Here is a 19,685-nt window from a genome sequence, read left to right on the forward strand (position 1 = left end):
TAACGTTGTTGAGGCTATATAGTTCTCAGAGGAGCACGTAGAGATGTTGCCTGGTGCGCGCAGACATCTCTACCACAACTTTAGTTTAGCCAGCATGCAGGCTGACAAAAAAACGACTCACCTAATGCCGGAGGAGGTTCCATATTTTAAAGTACTTGTGAACATTGTTTAAGTCACATGGTTTTAATGTCGTAAATATAATGCACTTTGGCTAAAAGCTTGTGTTTTAAATCCACGTGGGGTTCTTGTTTACTACTTGGTTAGACTAGCGCTTGGAATGGAAATGATGGAATCATAACAACTTGTCATGGCAGCTTCGTTACAACCCTCCCTCCCCTCAGGCTAAGCTAACCGAACTAGAGATGCTCCGATAATCGGCCATTTAGTTTACCATATCTGTGATCGGCAATTTTCCCTATCTGGAGACACCGATCATTTACACCATTTAAGTGGTATAAATGTCAATATATACAGTATACAGATATACAGATATATAGTATAATATCATTTTGCATCTTTGCGAGAGGCCTAAACATTCTCCCCTTCCTCCCCACACACATGGACAGTTTTGACGTGGGTTTTGACATAATAACATTATGCGTCACATTTTCATGATCTTTCAAAAATAGCTAAAGCAAATGTTATAGCTAAAGTATAATACTTAAGAACCCGTCCAGAATGGGTTAAATCCTCTCTCTCTCTCTCTCTCACTCCTCTGTGCACCAACTCTCTACCAAAAATAGCCGATCTGCAAGCGTCCAACGTGCTGCAACATGACGCATATATATATATATATATATATATATATATATATATATAGTGAGCTGTAGATCAGCTATTCTCAGCAGCAGATCAAGAGATTCCCCCTAGAATAGAGTCCATGCATGTGATCAAGCCGTCCGGGTTTTTACATAGCTGTGCAGTGTTCACCACTGTCACCACATAAGTATAAATAAGGAGTAAGGCACTGGCGAAAAATAGGGCCCCTATATGTAGGTGTGTGCTATCGGTGTTGTTGAGGGAGGTTGGGGCCAAATGTGTCTATCGTCCTTTTTTTTGGTTGTTGTTGTACATAAATCCTTATTTTATACGAGTGTACCTACATTATAGTAAATGATGGCCATCCATCAGATCGATGGGCACCAGAAAAAAACACAGACAGGATTTAGCCTGGAAGGGTTTTGGAATGACGTTTGTGACGTCCATACATGCTGATAAATACTGTCAGTCGACATTAAGGACCAGCGAAAACAGATGCACATCTATAACTGCCAGATGCTTCTCAGGAAATGAAAGACTTTTGCCATATATATATATATATATATATATATATATATATATATTTGTTTTTTCATGTGTTTTTGAGGGGCGCTATAGCCCCCCCCCCTCTCCAACCTCTGGCTTTCAGAATGACTTCATGTGGCAGCCAAGTCTATGGCTTTCTGTAATGTTTGTTTAGAGCATTTTAGACGTGACGTCATGTGGAAGCCAGATCTATGGACTTTTAATGTTTGAAATAAACATCACCCCACGTGACGTCATTATGCGGCTGCCAAGTCTAACAATACCAGGCGCCTGTGTGGTTTGTTTTGAAGTCTATATGAACTATTAATGTTTAAAAAAAAAAAACGTTTGCTTTTTAATTAAAATCAGCATGACCCCCGTCCCCCCACCACCCCCCACCTTTTTCAGCATGCCCCCCCTGACGTCATGTGACAGCCAGTGGGCACCCCTCACTTCACATGAGTGTAATTCTTTCTTTTTTTGGGGGGGGGGGGGGGGGGGGGGGTGTTACAGTGCACTAATACGAATGAGTTTTATTTTATTTTATTGTTTTTAACCCATGTGTATTTAATCTTGCTTGCTACTGAATGTTTGCTTTATGTGACGTATTACCAGGGTGTCTACACTACATCAGTGGTTCCCAAGCCTTTTTCATGTCACACTAGTTAGCCCACAGAGCCCCCCCCCCCCCCCGGGACCCCCCTATAAGAGAAGGTTTTTACGGTTCTAGCAGTGATTCTCAACCATTTTCATTTTAAGGACCCCCAGGTTTGACCTGAATTAGGCTACGGTCCCCCATTTAATGGCATTTCTATCTCTGGGACCCCAATGTTTAATTGTAAAAAATAATTTGGAACTCCATCAAGGACCCCTGGGCCACTTTGAGGACCACTGGTCTACACTACATTACCCAGCATGCAACACCTTGTCACATTAGCGGTGTAATGGTGAACACACATTTTGGTTCGGTACCCACCTTGGTTTTGAAGCAACGCTTTGTTTTTTAATTATGCTTTTTTTTCTTTTGAGGGGCCTCCTACAGTATATGCCCTGCTTTGTGCATTTTAGCGATGATTTGATTGGCTTAGCACCCCCCATAGCGATGATTTGATTGGCTGAGCACCCCATAGAGATGATTTGATTGGCTGATCACCCCATAGCGATGATTTGATTGGCTGATCACCCCCATTTGATTGGCTGAGCAAAGTTACATATTATTGACGATAAAAATTGAGGGCAGAAAATTGTAACCGCCAATTGTGATTGGCCGGAATGTGATGATGTATGATGATAACCAATGATCTTATTGTTCTTTTTTTGGTGCAGTAAGGGGAAAGTGCATTCTGTTCATTATGGCCTTTTATCAATAATGAATAATTTGTTATAACATTTTGAATGAAACATAATATCATATAAAAAATATATAAAAAAATTAAATAGCCTACCGCTGCTTTCTGTTCAGGGATTTGCATAAATGAACATGCACACATACAAGCACACGCACACACACACACACACACACACACACACAGACAGTACTTTGGCTTATAAACAGCGCAGCGGGCCACTGTATGTAAAGTACACCAGTTGTGGCGGTACCTGTCACGATTGTGAACAGAGGAGCAGCTGCAGCCTGTGAAAAACAAGCGGGGCACTGTGCAGTAGTAGTTGTGATTTCTGAACGTACCTGGCTGTCGGGACTCGGGAGAGCCCACTGCACACTCGCCACAGACACTTATATGACATTGATTGAGTTATTAGCCTACAGCCCCACACTCCACCAGAGCTGTTGCAGGGGCTGGCACTCCGGTCCGCACTCCTTTATATAACTATGGTTTGTAGAGGTCAGAATGTTGTGTAAATGTTTCTGGCACTCCTGGCAAGGTGTTGTGGAGGCTCGTTAGCCCAAAAGGCTAACACTCCTGGCGAGGTATTTGGAGGCTCGTTAGCCCAAAAGGCTAACACTCCTGGCGAGGTGTTGTGGAGGCTCGTTAGCCCAAAAGGCTAACACTCCTGGCGAGGTGTTTGGAGGCTCGTTAGCCCTAAAGGCTAACAATCCTGGCGAGGTGTTGTGGAGGCTCATTTGCCCTAAAGGCTAACACTTCTGGTGAGGTGTTTGGAGGCTCGTTAGCCCTAAAGGCTAACACTCCTGGCGAGGTGTTTGGAGGCTCGTTAGCCCTAAAGGCTAACAATCCTGGTGAGGTGTTTGGAGGCTCGTTAGCCCTAAAGGCTAACACTCCTGGTGAGGTGTTTGGAGGCTCGTTAGCCCTAAAGGCTAACAATCCTGGCGAGGTGTTGTGGAGGCTCATTTGCCCTAAAGACTAACACTCCTGGTGAGGTGTTTGGAGGCTCGTTAGCCCAAAAGGCTAACACTCCTGGCGAGGTGTTGTGGAGGCTCGTTAGCCCTAAAGGTTGATTCAGCGTTTATGTAACACTTATACAAGATACTGGAGGTAGTAGTGTAGTGGGAGGTGGAGAGAGAGGGAGAGAGAGAGTGAGAGCGAGAGAGAGAGAGAGGGGGGGGGGGGGGGGGGTGCGACAGAGATAGAGAGAGTGGAGAGCAAGATAGAGAGAGGGGAGAGATGAAGAGGGGGAGGGAGAGAGAGAGGCTGTGTGCATGAGTCACTGACACCCCAACATGAACTCACTGCAGAAACACACATGGATGCCACCCACACACACACACACACACACACATACACACACACACACACACACACACACACACACAAATGAAGTATATTATACGGACAGTGAAGTTTATTCTAACTTTGTGTGAACAACAACATATAACAGTAGAACCTTCCAACACTTCTTACTAATTAAAGATGTCAATCAATCAATCAATCACGTCGTTTTTGCGATTTCCGCATCAATTCAAATAACATAGGATTTGACCAATAGGCTCATGTTATGCACACAGAAACACTCTTCCTATTTTCGGGCCCTTTCTACTATAGGTGTTATACCATTACCAATGAGGGGAGGGGAGGGGAGGGGGGGGGGGGGTGACGCAGAAACCTGTGGCCTGTAGAATGATGTTACCATAGGTGGCAGGTGCGTGTCGTTGTTTGACGACTAAGTCCTAATTAACTGTACAATTATGTGAAGACATTGAGGGCGGGATAATAAGCCTAGAACCTTGGCCGTATAATTATACTACTTATGATTATGAATAAATAGTCTGTGGACGTGTGGAGGCAAGTGGAGTTCTGGTGAGCTATAGGGGCCTACACATAGCAACCAGACACCATGCACGTTGTCGACCCTATTCTGATTATGGTGGTGGGACCAAGGCTCTGTTCCATTTACTGTACATCTGAAATGTTTTAGTTTTAGTCTAGTCTTATAGGTGACTATATTATATCATAAGATTTTAGTCACCTAAATCCGAGGTGTTCAACCCTTTTCATATCAAGGCCCATTGTTTATTCTGCATTTGAGGTTACATTTTAGCCACTCAGACCCAAAACTAAACAATCTTATTTGGTATTGATGTTGGTATAGGAGAGATAACAAGCAAACGCTTGCGTTGTTGCACCCCTCTTCAACAGACCCGGAGTAGACCTGTCGTTGATCCAGGCAACAACACCTGCGTTCCTCGCTTCACGATTGCAAGGCACTTAACAATAATTTTACTTGAGAGTAAAATACCTACAGTATCAATACCTTGGCTGTTTTTGCCACGGTATAATACGGTATTATATACCTTTACATGTAAAATATATTATCCACAATATCTCTCTGCTGTCAGAGAACTCCCACTAGCAGGCTGCTGATGTGTCAATTAATGCAGCGAGGGAGCGTGGGAGCGTTGAGCCTGAGGGGGTCGACTCTCTCTGTGGCATTTGGCGCTGGTTTGCGGCAGAGCCATCTAATAGAAGAGTTACGACATTGAGGGGGCAGAAACCGAGAGCACGAGGCGCTGTTCATGCAGCCCGGAGAGGGACAAGCTGGAGTTGGAAATACATTGTTTTCAACGGGGGTGGCGCAAATAAGAGCAAGTTTAGGCATGTGTGCAACATGCCAACTGTTTTAAAGTACTGTACAACAACTAAAGTCTCTGTAATGTTTATGTTGTACTATTACTACAAAACAATCTAAAATAAAGGGATTTAAGATCATTAAAGCTGGGCTGTTGCTCGCGTCCAATGCATTTTTGCCTACTTCTGGTCCCTATTTTGTTGTCCCCATATTCTCAATAGAAGTCTATGTAGAAGAGCCGCCATCGCCAACGGATTTGTCGTAACTTTGTCTTTCTCTATGGCTCTGGTTAGCGGGAGGCCACTCTGAGCTGGAGGATATACTCTCTGAGCAGCGTGGGGGCGTTCTAAACGCTGCTCACTGCCACCGTTTCCCCCCCAATTAGATGCAGAAGATGATGATGCTGGTGGTGGGAGATACTGTGTAGACCACAGGTTCCCAAAGTGGGGTCCTTGAGGGAGTTCCAGGGGGTCCCCAGCTAAATGATAGTTTTGGACCAAATGGACCCTTATGGGTCTGTAACTCTGAGAGTGTACAAATGGAACCAAATAATGGGTCCATTTGGTTCCATTTGTACACTCTCAGAGTTAAATTAACTTTGATTTTACAATATAAATTGGGTTCCAGAGATAGAAATCCCATTAAATTGAGGTTTGTCCGTAGCCTATATATAACGCATGTCAAACTGAGGGCCCTTGAAATGAAAATGGTTGAAAATCACAGCTAGAACCATACAAATCTCTTCTCTTATGGGGGGTCCGGGGTCCTTGGCACATCTTTTCAAATGGGGGTCCGCGGGCAAATAAGTGTTCATTTGGGGGTCCTTGACATGACAAAGTTTGGGAACCACTGGTGTAGACAACTCGGATGCTCTCTCTCTCTCTGTCTCTCGCTCTCTCTCTCTCTCTCTCTCTCCGCACCGCACACGCACGCACGCGCACGCACAGCACCGCACATCACAGCACAGGAGTCTCTGAGAGATGACGTAATGGTGCAACATTACATTATGCTCTACTGAGTTGATTTTCATACTGAATAATAATAATAACTTAAGTAAATAAATAAAAGGCTGCAGTACTACTTTCTCTGTTGTTTTATTTATTTTGACGGTATTTGTTGGGTATTAAGAAATGAGAGGAGAGGAAAAGAGAGGACGGACACAATGGCGTTCTGCGTTGGGTCTTCTGTCGTTCTCCTTCCGTCTCCATCATAGTGGAGATCCCTCGTCAGCGTCGTGCCGTGTGAGCCGTGTGTGTGTGTGTGTGTGTATGGGCACTGGGCATACGTAACGTAACGCACATGTGTGGGTAGATAGAAAGCAGACAGACAGACAGACAGACAGAGAGAGAGAGAAGAGGGAGGCAGAGTGACATAGGCTATACATGGATGACGGTGTGATTCGAGGCAAGCGTGTGGTGGAAATAAAATACTTGCATGTTTTTACATAAAAGTATCCATAGTGCAATTAAATACTCTTTTACAAAGTAATAATTAAACAAATTGCTTGAGTGCAGATTTCACAAGTTTTCAAAAGTGTAAAATGTAAAAAGAAAAAAAAGAAATCATTTGAAAATAGCAGATCTACAAGCTCACAATGCAAGCTTGTAGATCGGGCTGTTTTCAAATGGCCGAATAGGGCTGAAGTGCATGGTTAAATCGTGTTTTGTAATAATAATAATCATTTCATTTCATTTATTTATTTATTCCAAACATGTTAAAATATAAATGAGAAAAGACAAAGGAAATAAAGGAAAATGTGTTTATTTAAAACAAAAAAGCGTCAAAAAAATAAATAATAATGATCTTTCATATAATCCTTAACTTATGTTTATGTTCGAAAAAGGAGTAGAATTAAGTTTATTGAAAAATGTATCGAGTCCTAACCCTAATCAAAATCTTCAACGTACTGTAATACAAAGAATAAAAAAGAATCGTAGTGGAATAAAAGTACAATATTTCCCCTCTGTGATTTACTTTTTTTTTTAAATTATTATTATTGTTAAACGTGTCAGTGATTTCTTTATATATTTAAGTTAGTTGTCATATCTGCCCCTGTGCAGTTTGCCATTACGAAGCCTAAAAGGCTACATACAAAATTGTAACGTTCCAAAGTTCAATGCAATAAAACACTGTATATTTTATGTGTGACAGTTAATCGTCAACTTAACAAATTCAGGGCGAGAACCCCATTTGGTGTGTTAAGCATTATGGTATACTTTAGCTATTGAAAAATAGCAGATCTACAAGCTCATAGTGCAGCATTTGGTGCCATGCTACGAGCTTGCAGGTCTGCTATTTTTGAAAAATCGTGAAAATATCTTTGAATATTTATTCCTTCAGAGACGTTTTTAACTCAAATCTTTGCTTCTGGGGGCGTCCCTGGAACAACATATTTTCAGATGGGGGTCGGCGGCCAATTAGATATAATTCTGGGGGTCCTTGACATGAAATAGTTTGAGAACAACTTATATAGAAACATAAGTTTTTCTGAAAACTGTCATGATTTAGAAGACATTTGTAGAATCTGGTATACAAGTGGGCCCTGATCCAGGACAAGGTTGTGAACCGCTGTCACAGGTCATAGGTCACCGTTCCACACACCCTGACGTGTTCCTTTGCTGTTGCTATGACAACGGTCCCATGCTGCGTGCTTCCTGTGTGCGTGCGTGCGTGCGTCATGGAAGGATTACCTGCAGCACCTGTTGGCACTCAGCATGTGGTGATTAGAACGGATTACACTTCATACATTATGCATTTACATACATGCATAAATTAAATTACCCATGGATAGTATACAATATACATGCTCTCTCTGGTATTCACTCTGATGCAATGCAGCAAAGTGTGAAATGACGAGAGACAACCCCCGACAATATCCCGTTAAAGGCGTAGTGAAATGAAAAATACGTTTTTCACAGTTTTAGACCATATCCGTGGTCATCATATGGGCATACCTAACAATGGATGCCAAAAAATGGGCAAATTCTAATTTTTGTGTTTTTATATCAAAAGTCGATACAAATATGTTTGTATGGATAATCAATAAAAGCCAATAAAAATGAAGCTCACGAGTTTGATTCCCATAGCTTCGTTCTCCTCCAACACAGCTGGTTTTGATTAAAGAACAATTCCGTGTTTAATCTCATTCAAGATGACATCCAGTTTTAAACTTAATCATCAAACTTCAACATAAAATGCCCACCATTTCCGTTTCACTACACCTTTAAGATTCTACAAATGCCTTCTAGTTCTCAGACTTTCAAGATTTTTTCCCGAAATGTTTAAAAAAAAAGACCCACAAGGGTCCATTCGGTTCCAAACTATCATTTAGCTGGGGGACCCCCTGGAACTCCCTCAAGGACCCCTGGGGGTCCTCGGACCCCACTTTGGGAACCACTGTTTATAGCAACATGTGGCAGGATTCCAACGGTCATGACATTCCTGGAAAGGTTTTGAAATTAGTAGAAATAACTTTTTTCCAATACTGGAAAAGCTTTGAATTGGATCAAAAGGTCCTGGAATTGTATCAAGGGTCCTGGAAAAAAATGAACTATGCATTTTTTGGGGGAATTATTTTGTAAATAAAAAAAGCATTTCCAATTAATACATTTTTAGACAACAAAAGTAGTTTTTGTTACAACGGGCTGCGTGATTGCAGCATAATGTATAGGGCGTGACAAAAATAACAGATCTACAAGCTCACAGTTCGTTTCAGCGTGATGCGTATATAAGCTTATACTGTATGTTTGCCACATGACCTGTGCAGCTGCAGCGCATGAGCGCTAATTGTGCGGATTCAGTATATAGTCCTGGAAATTGGGTTAAATATCCTGGAAATGTTTTGGAAAAGTTCTGAAATTTCATTGGAAGAAAAATGTGTGGGAATTACTTTGCTGTGGTTGTTAGATGAAACAGACATAATAAGACAAGGAACCACAGGCACAGTTGAGTATAATTATCACATCATTCGACATAAAGACAATAGTGTGCAAAGTACAAGATTAAAAAAAGGTTGTGGTATTTTTGCCCTATAGCACATCCACACTGTAGAATTATTATTCATAATTGATACGTTCTTAATTGGTCATTAATCATTTTGGGGACAAAGTGTCACGGTGTGGACACGGAGGTATAGGACTCAAATGCAAAACGACCAGACCAGGCAGAGAAGTGAATGTTCAAGAGGTTTTAATCTCAAAGAAATCATTACGAACAATAAACTTGGAAATAACTACGACTTACTAGGACAAAGAATACACACACGGTACTGACCACATCATATGCGACAACGAACAGACAAGGAACTGAAAACACATGGGGCATATATATAGACAAGACTAACTACACACAGGTGAACTGAAACACACAATCAACACTGGGATAGGCTAACAGACAACAGAACACAGGTGGCTAGGGTTACACTAATACAAGGAGGTGAGACAAGGCAGGTGACAGAAAACAAGGCAGACATGAAATCACAGAACACTATTACAAAATAAGGTACAGAACACAAATACAAGTAATAAGTCCCAAAACACAGACAAAGTCCAAGGGCAGAGTAGCGTACCGTGACACAAAGCAGAAGAAAACATAACATTCGACAACGACTCAGTATTTTACAATATATACACTAAAACAAACAGCACTGTAACCTAACAAAGTTTTAAACAAACTGGTTTAATCAAACAGACGTGAACACAGCCGTAACGAGAGCTCTTCTGTGAGCAGTGTTGATTTCGTCGACTAAAACTATGACGAGAAATGTTCGTCGACTACCTTTTTTGACTGACGAAAACTAAATGGAAACTAAGACTAAATATACTGAGAATTTCGTCAACAAATAAAAGCTAGACTAAAATGTTAGGAAGGGACTGGTGGACAAGAGATCCAGTATGATCGAGTCATTTTACACTTGCATCCTGAAAATAGCAGATTTACAAGCTCACAACGCGACACGTTGTGGGCTATTTTCAGCAAGTGTATGCCATTACGACGGCATCAACGCCCACCAAAATACATTTTAGTCGACTAAATCAACTGTAGATTTAGCCGACTAAAATCTTATGATATTTAGTCGCTTAAAACTATAGACTATAACACTAAAGCATTCCAGGTGACTAAAATGTGACAAAAACTAAATGTTAAACTATTGAAGAGACTAAACTAAAATCTGCCAAAAACAACGGTCTGTGAGTATAAGTGAAGTAAAGTTAAAGTAAGTTAATAGTAACAGACACAAGCAGACGCAGCTATAGCTTACCTCTCTGAGCTCTCCCTCCCTCCCTTGCGTGTCTGAACAGACTTCAGATCTGTTATACCCTCTCTGTTGTACGCCCCAGCAGCAAACAGACCCCCCCCCCCCCCCCCAAACCCAACGTATGCTGCGTTCACACGAGCAGATGCAAAAAATATACAAAGATACACAGTTGTATTTGTATCTTTCTATAGCTGAAAGTTGAAACCAGCTCAACGTTCTTGTATAGCTTTGTAGCTGTTAATTGTAGCTTGTGCAGCAGCTATCTGAGGATGTATCTTTGTATATCTCCATATGTCGCCGGCTTCCATTGAAAGTATAAACGGTACAGGCTGTATATTTATTTGCATCTGCCCCGCGTGAACGCAGCATGTCTCTATACTTTCCTGTCCTTCCACGCTGCTCTCTGTCTCCTGCGCTCTGGATCCTTGCTCTGTGTTGTTGCTGTGTGTGTGTGTGTGTGTGTGTGTGTGTGTGTGTGTGTGTGTGTGCTGGTGGCAGAGCGAGCGGCGTGTCCTGACGAGAGCATGTGTGCAATGCATGATGATGTAGTACAACAACGGCACGTGTGTGTGTGTGTAGGATGAAATGTCATCTCCTGCCTATGCGTCACACACACACACACACACACACACACACACACACACACACACACACACACACACACACACACACACACACACACACACACACACACACACACACACACACACACACACACACACACACAGTGGTTTTGTAAGAAGAAGGAGGCATGTATGCATGGTGGGAGTTGGGCGTGAGATGTGTGGTCCCTCTCTCTCTCTCTCTCTCTCTCTCTCTCTGCTGACTGAGTGGGAAGTATATGCGTGGTGTGAACATCACAGAGAAGCACTAACAAGAACACCGCCATTGTTTCAAGGTCGTACATACAGAGGAAACCTTTTGTCTGTCTGTCTTGGAGCGAGCTATAAGCATCTCTTCTGAGTGTGTTCGTATACGTGTGTGTACTGTATGTGTGTGACGTGTGTGAGTGTGCATACATGTGTGAGTGTGTGTACGTGTGTGTGTGTGTGTGAGTGTGTTTGAGCGTCCTGTTGTGCGTGTCGCTTGGAGGAGTTACCACACCATGCGTGGGCGTGGGCGTGCGCGCGCTCTGCACTCCAGAACATTTAGGTCTCCTCCACGCTGACAGGCTGAGTGGGGTTTATGTAAGAGCTCGTCTCCCACTCTCCCGCAGTGAGAAACATCAAAGGGGGCATGCAGTGAGGTGGAGGGAGGGAGTCCACGCATCCACAAGTACTTTCATAATACTATGCAGGGCACTGTTGATTTTCACAGCAAATTTAGATTTTTTTGTTTTAGTCATAATCTCTCGGATAGTTTTCATTTAGTTTTGGTCACCTGGAATGTCTTAGTGTTTAGTCTAGTTTCAGTCGACTAAATCTACAGTTGATTTAGTCGACGGAAATGTATTTCGGCGGGCCTTGATGCCGTCGTAATGGCTGATTTTACACTTGCCTATACAATAGTCACAAGTGAGCTTGGGTGGGTGGGTGAATAGATGGATGGATGGATGGATGGATGGATGGATGGATGGATGGATGGATGGGTGGGTGGGTGGATGGATGGGTGGGTGGATGGATGGGTGGATGGACGAACGGTTGGATGGATGGATGGAAGGATGGGTAGATGGATGGATGGATGGAAGGATGGGTAGATGGATGGATGGATAGACGGACGGACGGACGGACGGACGGGTAGATGGATGGATGGATGGATGGGTAGATGGATGGTTGGATGGATGGGTGGGTGGGTGCGTGGATGGATGGATGGATGGAAGAATGGATGCGTTGCGTTGCGACGCAACGCGATGCATGATGAGCTTGTGGCTAATGTATGTTTTGTAATAATAATCAAAATCTACAGAGTAGCTAAAGTTTTCAAATAAATGTAGTGGAGTAAAAGTACAATATTTGGATCCGAGATGGATAGTGGAGTAGAAGTAAAAGTTTTGGAAATACTCTAGCAAAGTAAAAGTACCTCAGTAAATACGCTTTCCACCTTTGTACACAACAAGCTAGTGTAACAAGTATTATAATCCTCATTTATTATGATGCGTGATGAGTTGATCAGGTCAGTTCGTGGCTCTTGAAATAAAGTGGTAAATTGTTCTTCCTTTGAGACTACTAGGGTGTAACATTATGTTAATTATTAAACAATGATGTAGTATCATTTAACTTAGCAATTAGCTACTCAAGAGTTCATATAGTGTTTGTAGCGCATCAAATTAAGTGGTGAATTGTTCTTCCTTTAATTCTAATGTATATGTAGACTTTAATGTCCCTTTTATAGTAACCCATTTAGGAGTCGGACTGAGGCCGATTCTAAAAACGCCTTCTAAATACTGACCTAAGTTTTATGAAAAATGTCAAATATTTTATTCAAAAATTACAAAAATATTTTTGCTGCTATATACTGTACATAGCAACAAGAACCCCAAAAGAGGTTCCGATCCAGAAGGCTTAAAACACCAAAATGGGGTCTGTTTTATTTTAGATTTTAACCACTTTATCCATTATTGATTATTTTATACTTTGGCTGTTCAAAAATAGCAGATATAAAATCTCACAGTGTGCGTCACTTTGAGCTTGAAGATCTGCTATTTTTGAAAGAAATCGTGAAAATGTGTGGAAAAAAAAGGAAAACTCAAATCTTTGCTTCTCAGGGTCCCTGGAACAAATTATTTTTAGATGGGTGGTTCGCGGCCAAATGCATATAACTTTGGGGGTCCTTGACATGAAATGTGGGCCACTCAACGTAGATGCATATGCCAGGATTGGACCTCAAAAGCAATGGCCAACAGCTTGATCACGAAGAGAGTTCTCTATCCATTTTAGTCATCATGAGAGATTAAATTTGTAATGTACTAAAAGGGACAAAGTAAAGAGACAAAGTATTTTGTTTACTTATACGGTAATGAAGTATTCTATTCTGTAAAGTGTGCTGGGCGCAACACTAGCTTACTGTATTTCTCGCTTCAAATGTTAAAAAAAAAACATTCTTGAGAGCAACGTTTAGTTGTAAACGACACAGCGTGTTTGTTTACGAGGCCGTCATGTTGGAATGGATACTGATTGATATGAGCAGCAGCTGCTCCGAGCCTTTGATTAGTTTGAGCCGAGCGCCGAGCGGTCATTAGCAAGAAATTAGTAAGCATTCAAATTTGTATTACCGGCTTGGTTGTATATTCAGCAGTGTGTTATTTCCATAGAGTTATACAGTATAAAAGCTAGAGAGTGGACCAGGAGTGACAGCTATTCATTTCAATGGAAGTTGCTCAGTAGCATTTTGAAGCACTCGGAAGAACGCTCTACTTCCGCATTTTCCTGATTTGGGACACCTAAGATTTGGTGTCCAATCACAGCGCGTCCTTGCACGATTGGGTGCAGGCTTTGGGATGTCGCCTCAATGCAGGGACGTGCAGAGTGTTAGAGGGACAGGGGCTGACATCCCGTTAAGATGGCACTTTTGGACAAAAATAGCGAAAGTTGAGAGCTTAAAGATCAGCTATTTTCGGGGCGCAACCCAGCACTCTTTACCTATAGTGGAGATGCGGTGTATACGACCTGGATTTCTAAACAAAATGCTGTGTTCCAAGTTCAGGAGACTTCTGGGAAAAAAAAGGAATTCTCCTGAATGCTGCGCCTTCCGGCATGGCATGGAAAGGAGTGGTCTGGAGAGGGCAGTTGTTATACAGACAGGTAAAAGGGCAGGGGCTGAAGCCCCCTTTCTCCTATGATGTCTATATGTGTGCACGTCCCTCCGTCTACAACAGACAAGAGGCCGGCTGGGGTTGTTTTTGAGGGGCGCTAGCCCCTCCTACATGCCCGCGGCTTTCCGGGTTTGTGTGAACTGATGATCACCCCATATAGCGATGATTTGATTTGACTTTGAGCATGTGTACATATTGAAGATGAAAGTGAGGCCTCAAGATCAGCTAGAATGCTATATTATTGTCATCAATGTACACCATTTTGAAATGCACAAATCATTTTTGTAAGTTTTTTTTTTAACATGCATGCATGCGCACGCACACCACTTTCCCAGGGAGCGCAGAAGATGTGGAAGCATACATTTAGACATTACATTTAGGCCCTGAAACATTTATGTGTCGGCTGGGCTGACAGACAGACACAAGCGCGCGCGCACACACTCACACGCACACGCACACGCACACGCACACGCACACGCACACGCACACACACACACACACACACACACACACACACACACACACACACACACACACACACACACACACACACACACACACACACACACGACATGTGCACATTCATCCATAATGAGAAACAACATTTCCATGTGTGTCCGTGTGTGCGTGTTTGTCCGTGTGTATGTACGTGCGTGTGTACATGTGTGCGTGCGTTCCAGTCCCACCATGACCAAGCACTGGGAGGCAGAGCTGGAGGCGCTGAAGGGGAACAATGCTAAGCTAACGGCGGCGCTGCTAGAGTCCACGGCTAACGTCAAACAGTGGAAGCAACAGCTGGCAGCCTACCAGGAGGAGGCCGAGAGACTACACAAACGGGTGAGCGGGAAACATGCACAATCTGTTTTTCTTCCATTTTAACCCACACATTTTGTCACACCCTGCAGTGTCAATTATTGAATGTAATCATGGGCGCTACACTCACCCTGCCAGTGCCAACCTGGGGAGAGCAACGGACTGACCTCATGCTTCCTTCTTTTTTTTTCTAATATATTTTTTATCCCACGATTTTGTAACCCATTTTTCACCCCTGTGTCAATCATCTAATGTGATCCTGGGCTCTACACACCCTCCACCAACCTAGTCCCCATATATGGGGACATGGGGAGAGCAACGGACTTGAACTCATGCTTCCTCATGCTTCCTTCAATGCATGAGGAGTCTTCTTTTCTTCTTCTTTTTTCTATAATCTTTATCCCACTGGCGAAAACTAAGTTAAAACTAAATGAAAACTAAGCTATGATGACTAAAACTACTGACCATTTCGTCAACAAATAAAAACTAGACTAAAATGTTAGGAAGGGACTAGTGGACAAGAGATCCAGTATAAGTCATTTTACAATTGATTGCATCATGCTGAAAATAGCCTGCGACGCGTTGTGAGCTAGTAGATCGGCTATTTTGAGCAAGTGTAAAAAACAGTAATTACGACGGCATCAAGTCCTGAAAAAATATTTTTTTGTCTACTAAACCAACTGTAGATTTAGTCGACTAAAGTGTTATGATATTTAGTTGACTAAAACTAGACTAACACTAAAACATTCCAGGTGACTAAAATGTGACAAACTAAATGAAAACTATTCAAGAGACTAGGACTAAAACTAAAATCTAAATGTAATTTTGAAGTGAACCTTTCAAGCCTGTATTCTCAACTGTCTGTTTAATAAATAAAAAATCCAATGGCAGTCCCTCAGTTAAAATTAGTCACATATTGTTTTAGATATTCAGGGTAGTTAAAGCAAATGCATTTCAAGATAAATAGCAGCCAGTGAAAGGGCCGTCTAGATTTAAGTGTTAACCAGTTGAGGGACTCATGCGTAACACAATGGTCGGTCATATAAGGACACCTCAGTATACATCTGCAGAGATTGTTGTAAATTACATTAACACAATCAGTGCCGGGATTTCTTTCAAAATAGCAGCTTGGGGTGCTGCACAGATATGGCTATATTTCCACACTTACTCCAGAGGGCCACTATATTTCCACCTGGGGAGAGTCTAATAAAATAAAGGACTAAAAATAAGAGAAGAAAAGATAAGAGATACAAGAAAACAAGATAAGATACGATACGATATGACAAATCCGGCCTGTATACTATTGATGCTTGTGTTCCTACAGGTGACCGAACTGGAATGTCAGAGCAACCAGAGTCCTGTGATCAAATCCCAGAAGACTGAACTCAACCAAACCATCGAGGAACTGGAATCTACACTCAGAGTCAGAGAGGAGGTGCGTGTGTGTGTGTGTGTGTGTGTGTGTGTGCATAGTGCCTCAGTTTCACTATACAAAATAACGCTTGGAGTTATGATGCTCCATAATATAGTCACGCCTCGTGACATCACACCTCCATATATGGTCACGCCTCATGACATCACACCTCCATATATGGTCACGCCTCATGACATCATGCCTCGTGACACGTCACGCCACCATATATATGGCCATCTCCATATATGAAGATCACAACACTGACCTCGTCGTTAATAAAAACGAGTGCTTCCAAACTCCAACACCTAGAAAAATAATCACCTGCAGAGAATATGTCTTGACAGAAAGTCGCTCATAGCATGTCTACGGTGGATTTCTATGAAACAAAAGCTCGGCAGATTGAAAGAGGATAATTCAAGCTTGGCCTAGAGCTGCAATGTTGGTGAGTTTAATCCAAGCAGATCGCAAATGCAATTTGGATGAGTAGAGAGTCAATGGAGGGTATTGCAACTCTAGATTCATCCCATTATTTAAAAAATCTAGAGTTGCAAATTGCGGCTACATATGGTCCATGGTATGGTGCACCTGGAGATGTTACTGGAGCAATGTCACTTTAGCCACCATGAGACAGATGAAATGAACTACTCACCTAATGCCGTGTGGAGGTTCGTTCCATGTTTAACGTACTTCCAATTTCCAAAGTGTGTACATTGTTTAAGTCACAGATGAGTGGTTTTCATGTCGTAAATATAATGCACTTGAGCTAAAAGCTGGTGTTTAATCCACGGTTCTTGTTCACATCATCATAACAACTTGTCATGGCAGCTTGGTTACAACCGAAATGGACTTCCTCTTCCTCTTCAAAATAAGAGCCACTTGGCCAGTGGTATATGAATATATATTTGTTGGATACTATTGTATACTGTAGTTACCTTCCCATGATGTAACCCCACATGTGGACAAAAATAATTGCTCCTGTGAATAGAAATTTATTTTATGCTCAAAATATGCTCTCCGCTGACTTACATTGTATGGTTAAACAGCTCTCAATTTAGTATTTAGTATTTATTTTCCCCGTATTTTTTTGTTGCCATTTTTTTAGGCAAAGCGAGCAGGCCAGCAGTGGAAGACCTTAGGGGGGGGGGGGGGGGGGGCGGTTTGGGACATATTTAGGCAGGCAGTCATGTAGGTAGGAAGGTGCGAGACCATTGAGAGCTTTATAGACAAGTAAAATAATTTTAAAATCAATCCTAAAAACAACCGGAAGCCAGTGCAGTGATGCCAAAACTGGAGTAATATGTTCTCTCATCTTGGTTCTAGTTAAAACTCTGGCTGCTGCATTTTGGACAAGTTGTAATCTGTCAGTTGTTTTCTTAGGCAGTCCTGAAAAAAGTGCATTGCAGTAATCAAGCCGAGAAAAAACAAAGGCGTGGATTAGCGTTTTTGCATCGTCAAAGGACAAATAGGCTCTGATTCGTGCAATATTTCTAAGGTGAAAAAAGGCAATCTTGGTAACATGGTTGCCAAGTCTGCTTATTATTGATTATTTCTGCTCACTAGAACCGATTATGAGAACTTCTGTCTTATCCTCATTTAGCTTGAGAAAGTTCTCACTCATCCAACATTTGATGCTAGACAGACAAGTCAACAATATAGTGTGATAGACATGCGGGATAGCCAATAGGCACACAGTGATAGTGTGATAGACATGCGGGACAGCCAATAGGCACACAGTGATAGTGTGATAGACATGCAGGACAGCCAATGGAGGTCTGCTGTTCTCTGCGCACGACATCTTCGCACGGGGGAGCCTAAATTAGGTTTGTGATCAAGCAGCCGTGATCATATGTATAGAAGCTCCCTCTGAAACTGGAGGTGTGGTTTGGGGGACATGAAAGGTATAAAAAGGTATAAAAAACTAATTCCAATCAACTCTGTTGACATGGCAATAAAGTCTTGAATCTATATATTTTCAAGAGCGAGGGATCACAGTAAACATCCACCCCAAACCTTGTCTTCTTCCACACGGGGAGGAAAACAGCGTCTGAAAGTTTGATGGGATGCATTTTTTCACATCAGTGCTGTGACGACTTTTACAACTATCTACTGTATACAGTAAATGCACCAAGTCTCTTTCTATCTGCACGTCTGTCCATGTGTAATCCACGTAACTCGAGAACCGTTCGCCCCACCGACTTCAAATTCACAATGGGTGCAGTGCCCGTGTCGAGTCGGTCGGACCCACGGTTGACCAGAACCGCCTCCCAAAAGGGCCTCTGCCTGTGCTCTGTACATATTTGGGCATGCCTGACATTGAACTCCATATATGGGCATAAAAGGGACAGCACCGCTGTAGAGGCTCCACGGGCACCGCTCTACTTGCATCTATTGAGCAATCAGTTTCTTTTGCCGCCGACCTGCGCGTCGGCTGTAGCGTGAGGCAGCTTGATGTACAAGTACACCCCCTGGACATGACGCTTGTATGTCGCAGGGACTTACCCCTAATTCAACCCTTGATGCTGAGTGCCAAGCAGAGAGGCACTGCAGTTGGGTCCCATTGTTCACAGCCTTTGGTATGACCCGGCCGGGGATCAAACCCGACCTCCCTGCATGTGTCAGGGCCGGACACTCTAACCACAAGGCTGTGAGTGTCGTGTGCCTTATACCCATACCAAACACTGAAGTGTAAAAGTGTCTCAATAAATGCAGTAATACATTTGTGGTTTGCGTCCTGCAGGAAATGGAGAGGTTGAAAGAGGAACTGGAAAACATGAACGACTTGATGGAGCAGAAAGACTCACTGAGCCAGAAATTGGAGGTGAGATCCAGAGCGCTGTCGTCTCTCAGGACACATTATCTCCAGAGCGCTGTCGTCTCTCAGGACACATTATCTCCAGAGCGCTGTCGTCTCTCAGGACACATTATCTCTGTAGTCTCTCAGGACACATTATCTCTGTAGTCTCTCAGGACACATTATCTCTGTAGTCTCTTAGGACACTATGGGTGCCATTAAGGACTTCAAATAATATTACTAATCATATTACAGTTTTATGAGCTGGGGGCGTGTTGTATGTCATATTGCAATTTTGGGCATGTTAAGAAGCGCTTTCGACACCCCGTGGATTGCGCAAAACGGCCTTGAATTAGTCATGGGTGTGTTTAAGGCGTGTTTGAGACATACC

The 19,685-nt window shown here is 42.6% G+C and overlaps 1 protein-coding gene across 2 annotated transcripts in view; it reads left to right on the forward strand.

Annotated features, from left to right (window-relative positions):
• LOC310872347 (homer protein homolog 1-like) overlaps positions 1-19,685 on the forward strand; it is a 48,211-nt gene that overhangs the window by 22,748 nt on the left and 5,778 nt on the right. For both annotated transcript variants that reach the window (XM_083784136.1, XM_083784135.1), the window contains 3 exons: positions 14,957-15,113; positions 16,414-16,524; positions 19,241-19,321. In XM_083784136.1, coding sequence (XP_083640262.1) covers positions 14,957-15,113; positions 16,414-16,524; positions 19,241-19,321 — 349 coding nt within the window. The remainder of the gene's footprint in view (positions 1-14,956; positions 15,114-16,413; positions 16,525-19,240; positions 19,322-19,685) is intronic.

The sequence above is a fragment of the Protomyctophum parallelum genome (assembly GCF_964188405.1).
Source record: "Protomyctophum parallelum genome assembly, chromosome: 15".
Classification (NCBI taxonomy): domain Eukaryota; kingdom Metazoa; phylum Chordata; class Actinopteri; order Myctophiformes; family Myctophidae; genus Protomyctophum; species Protomyctophum parallelum.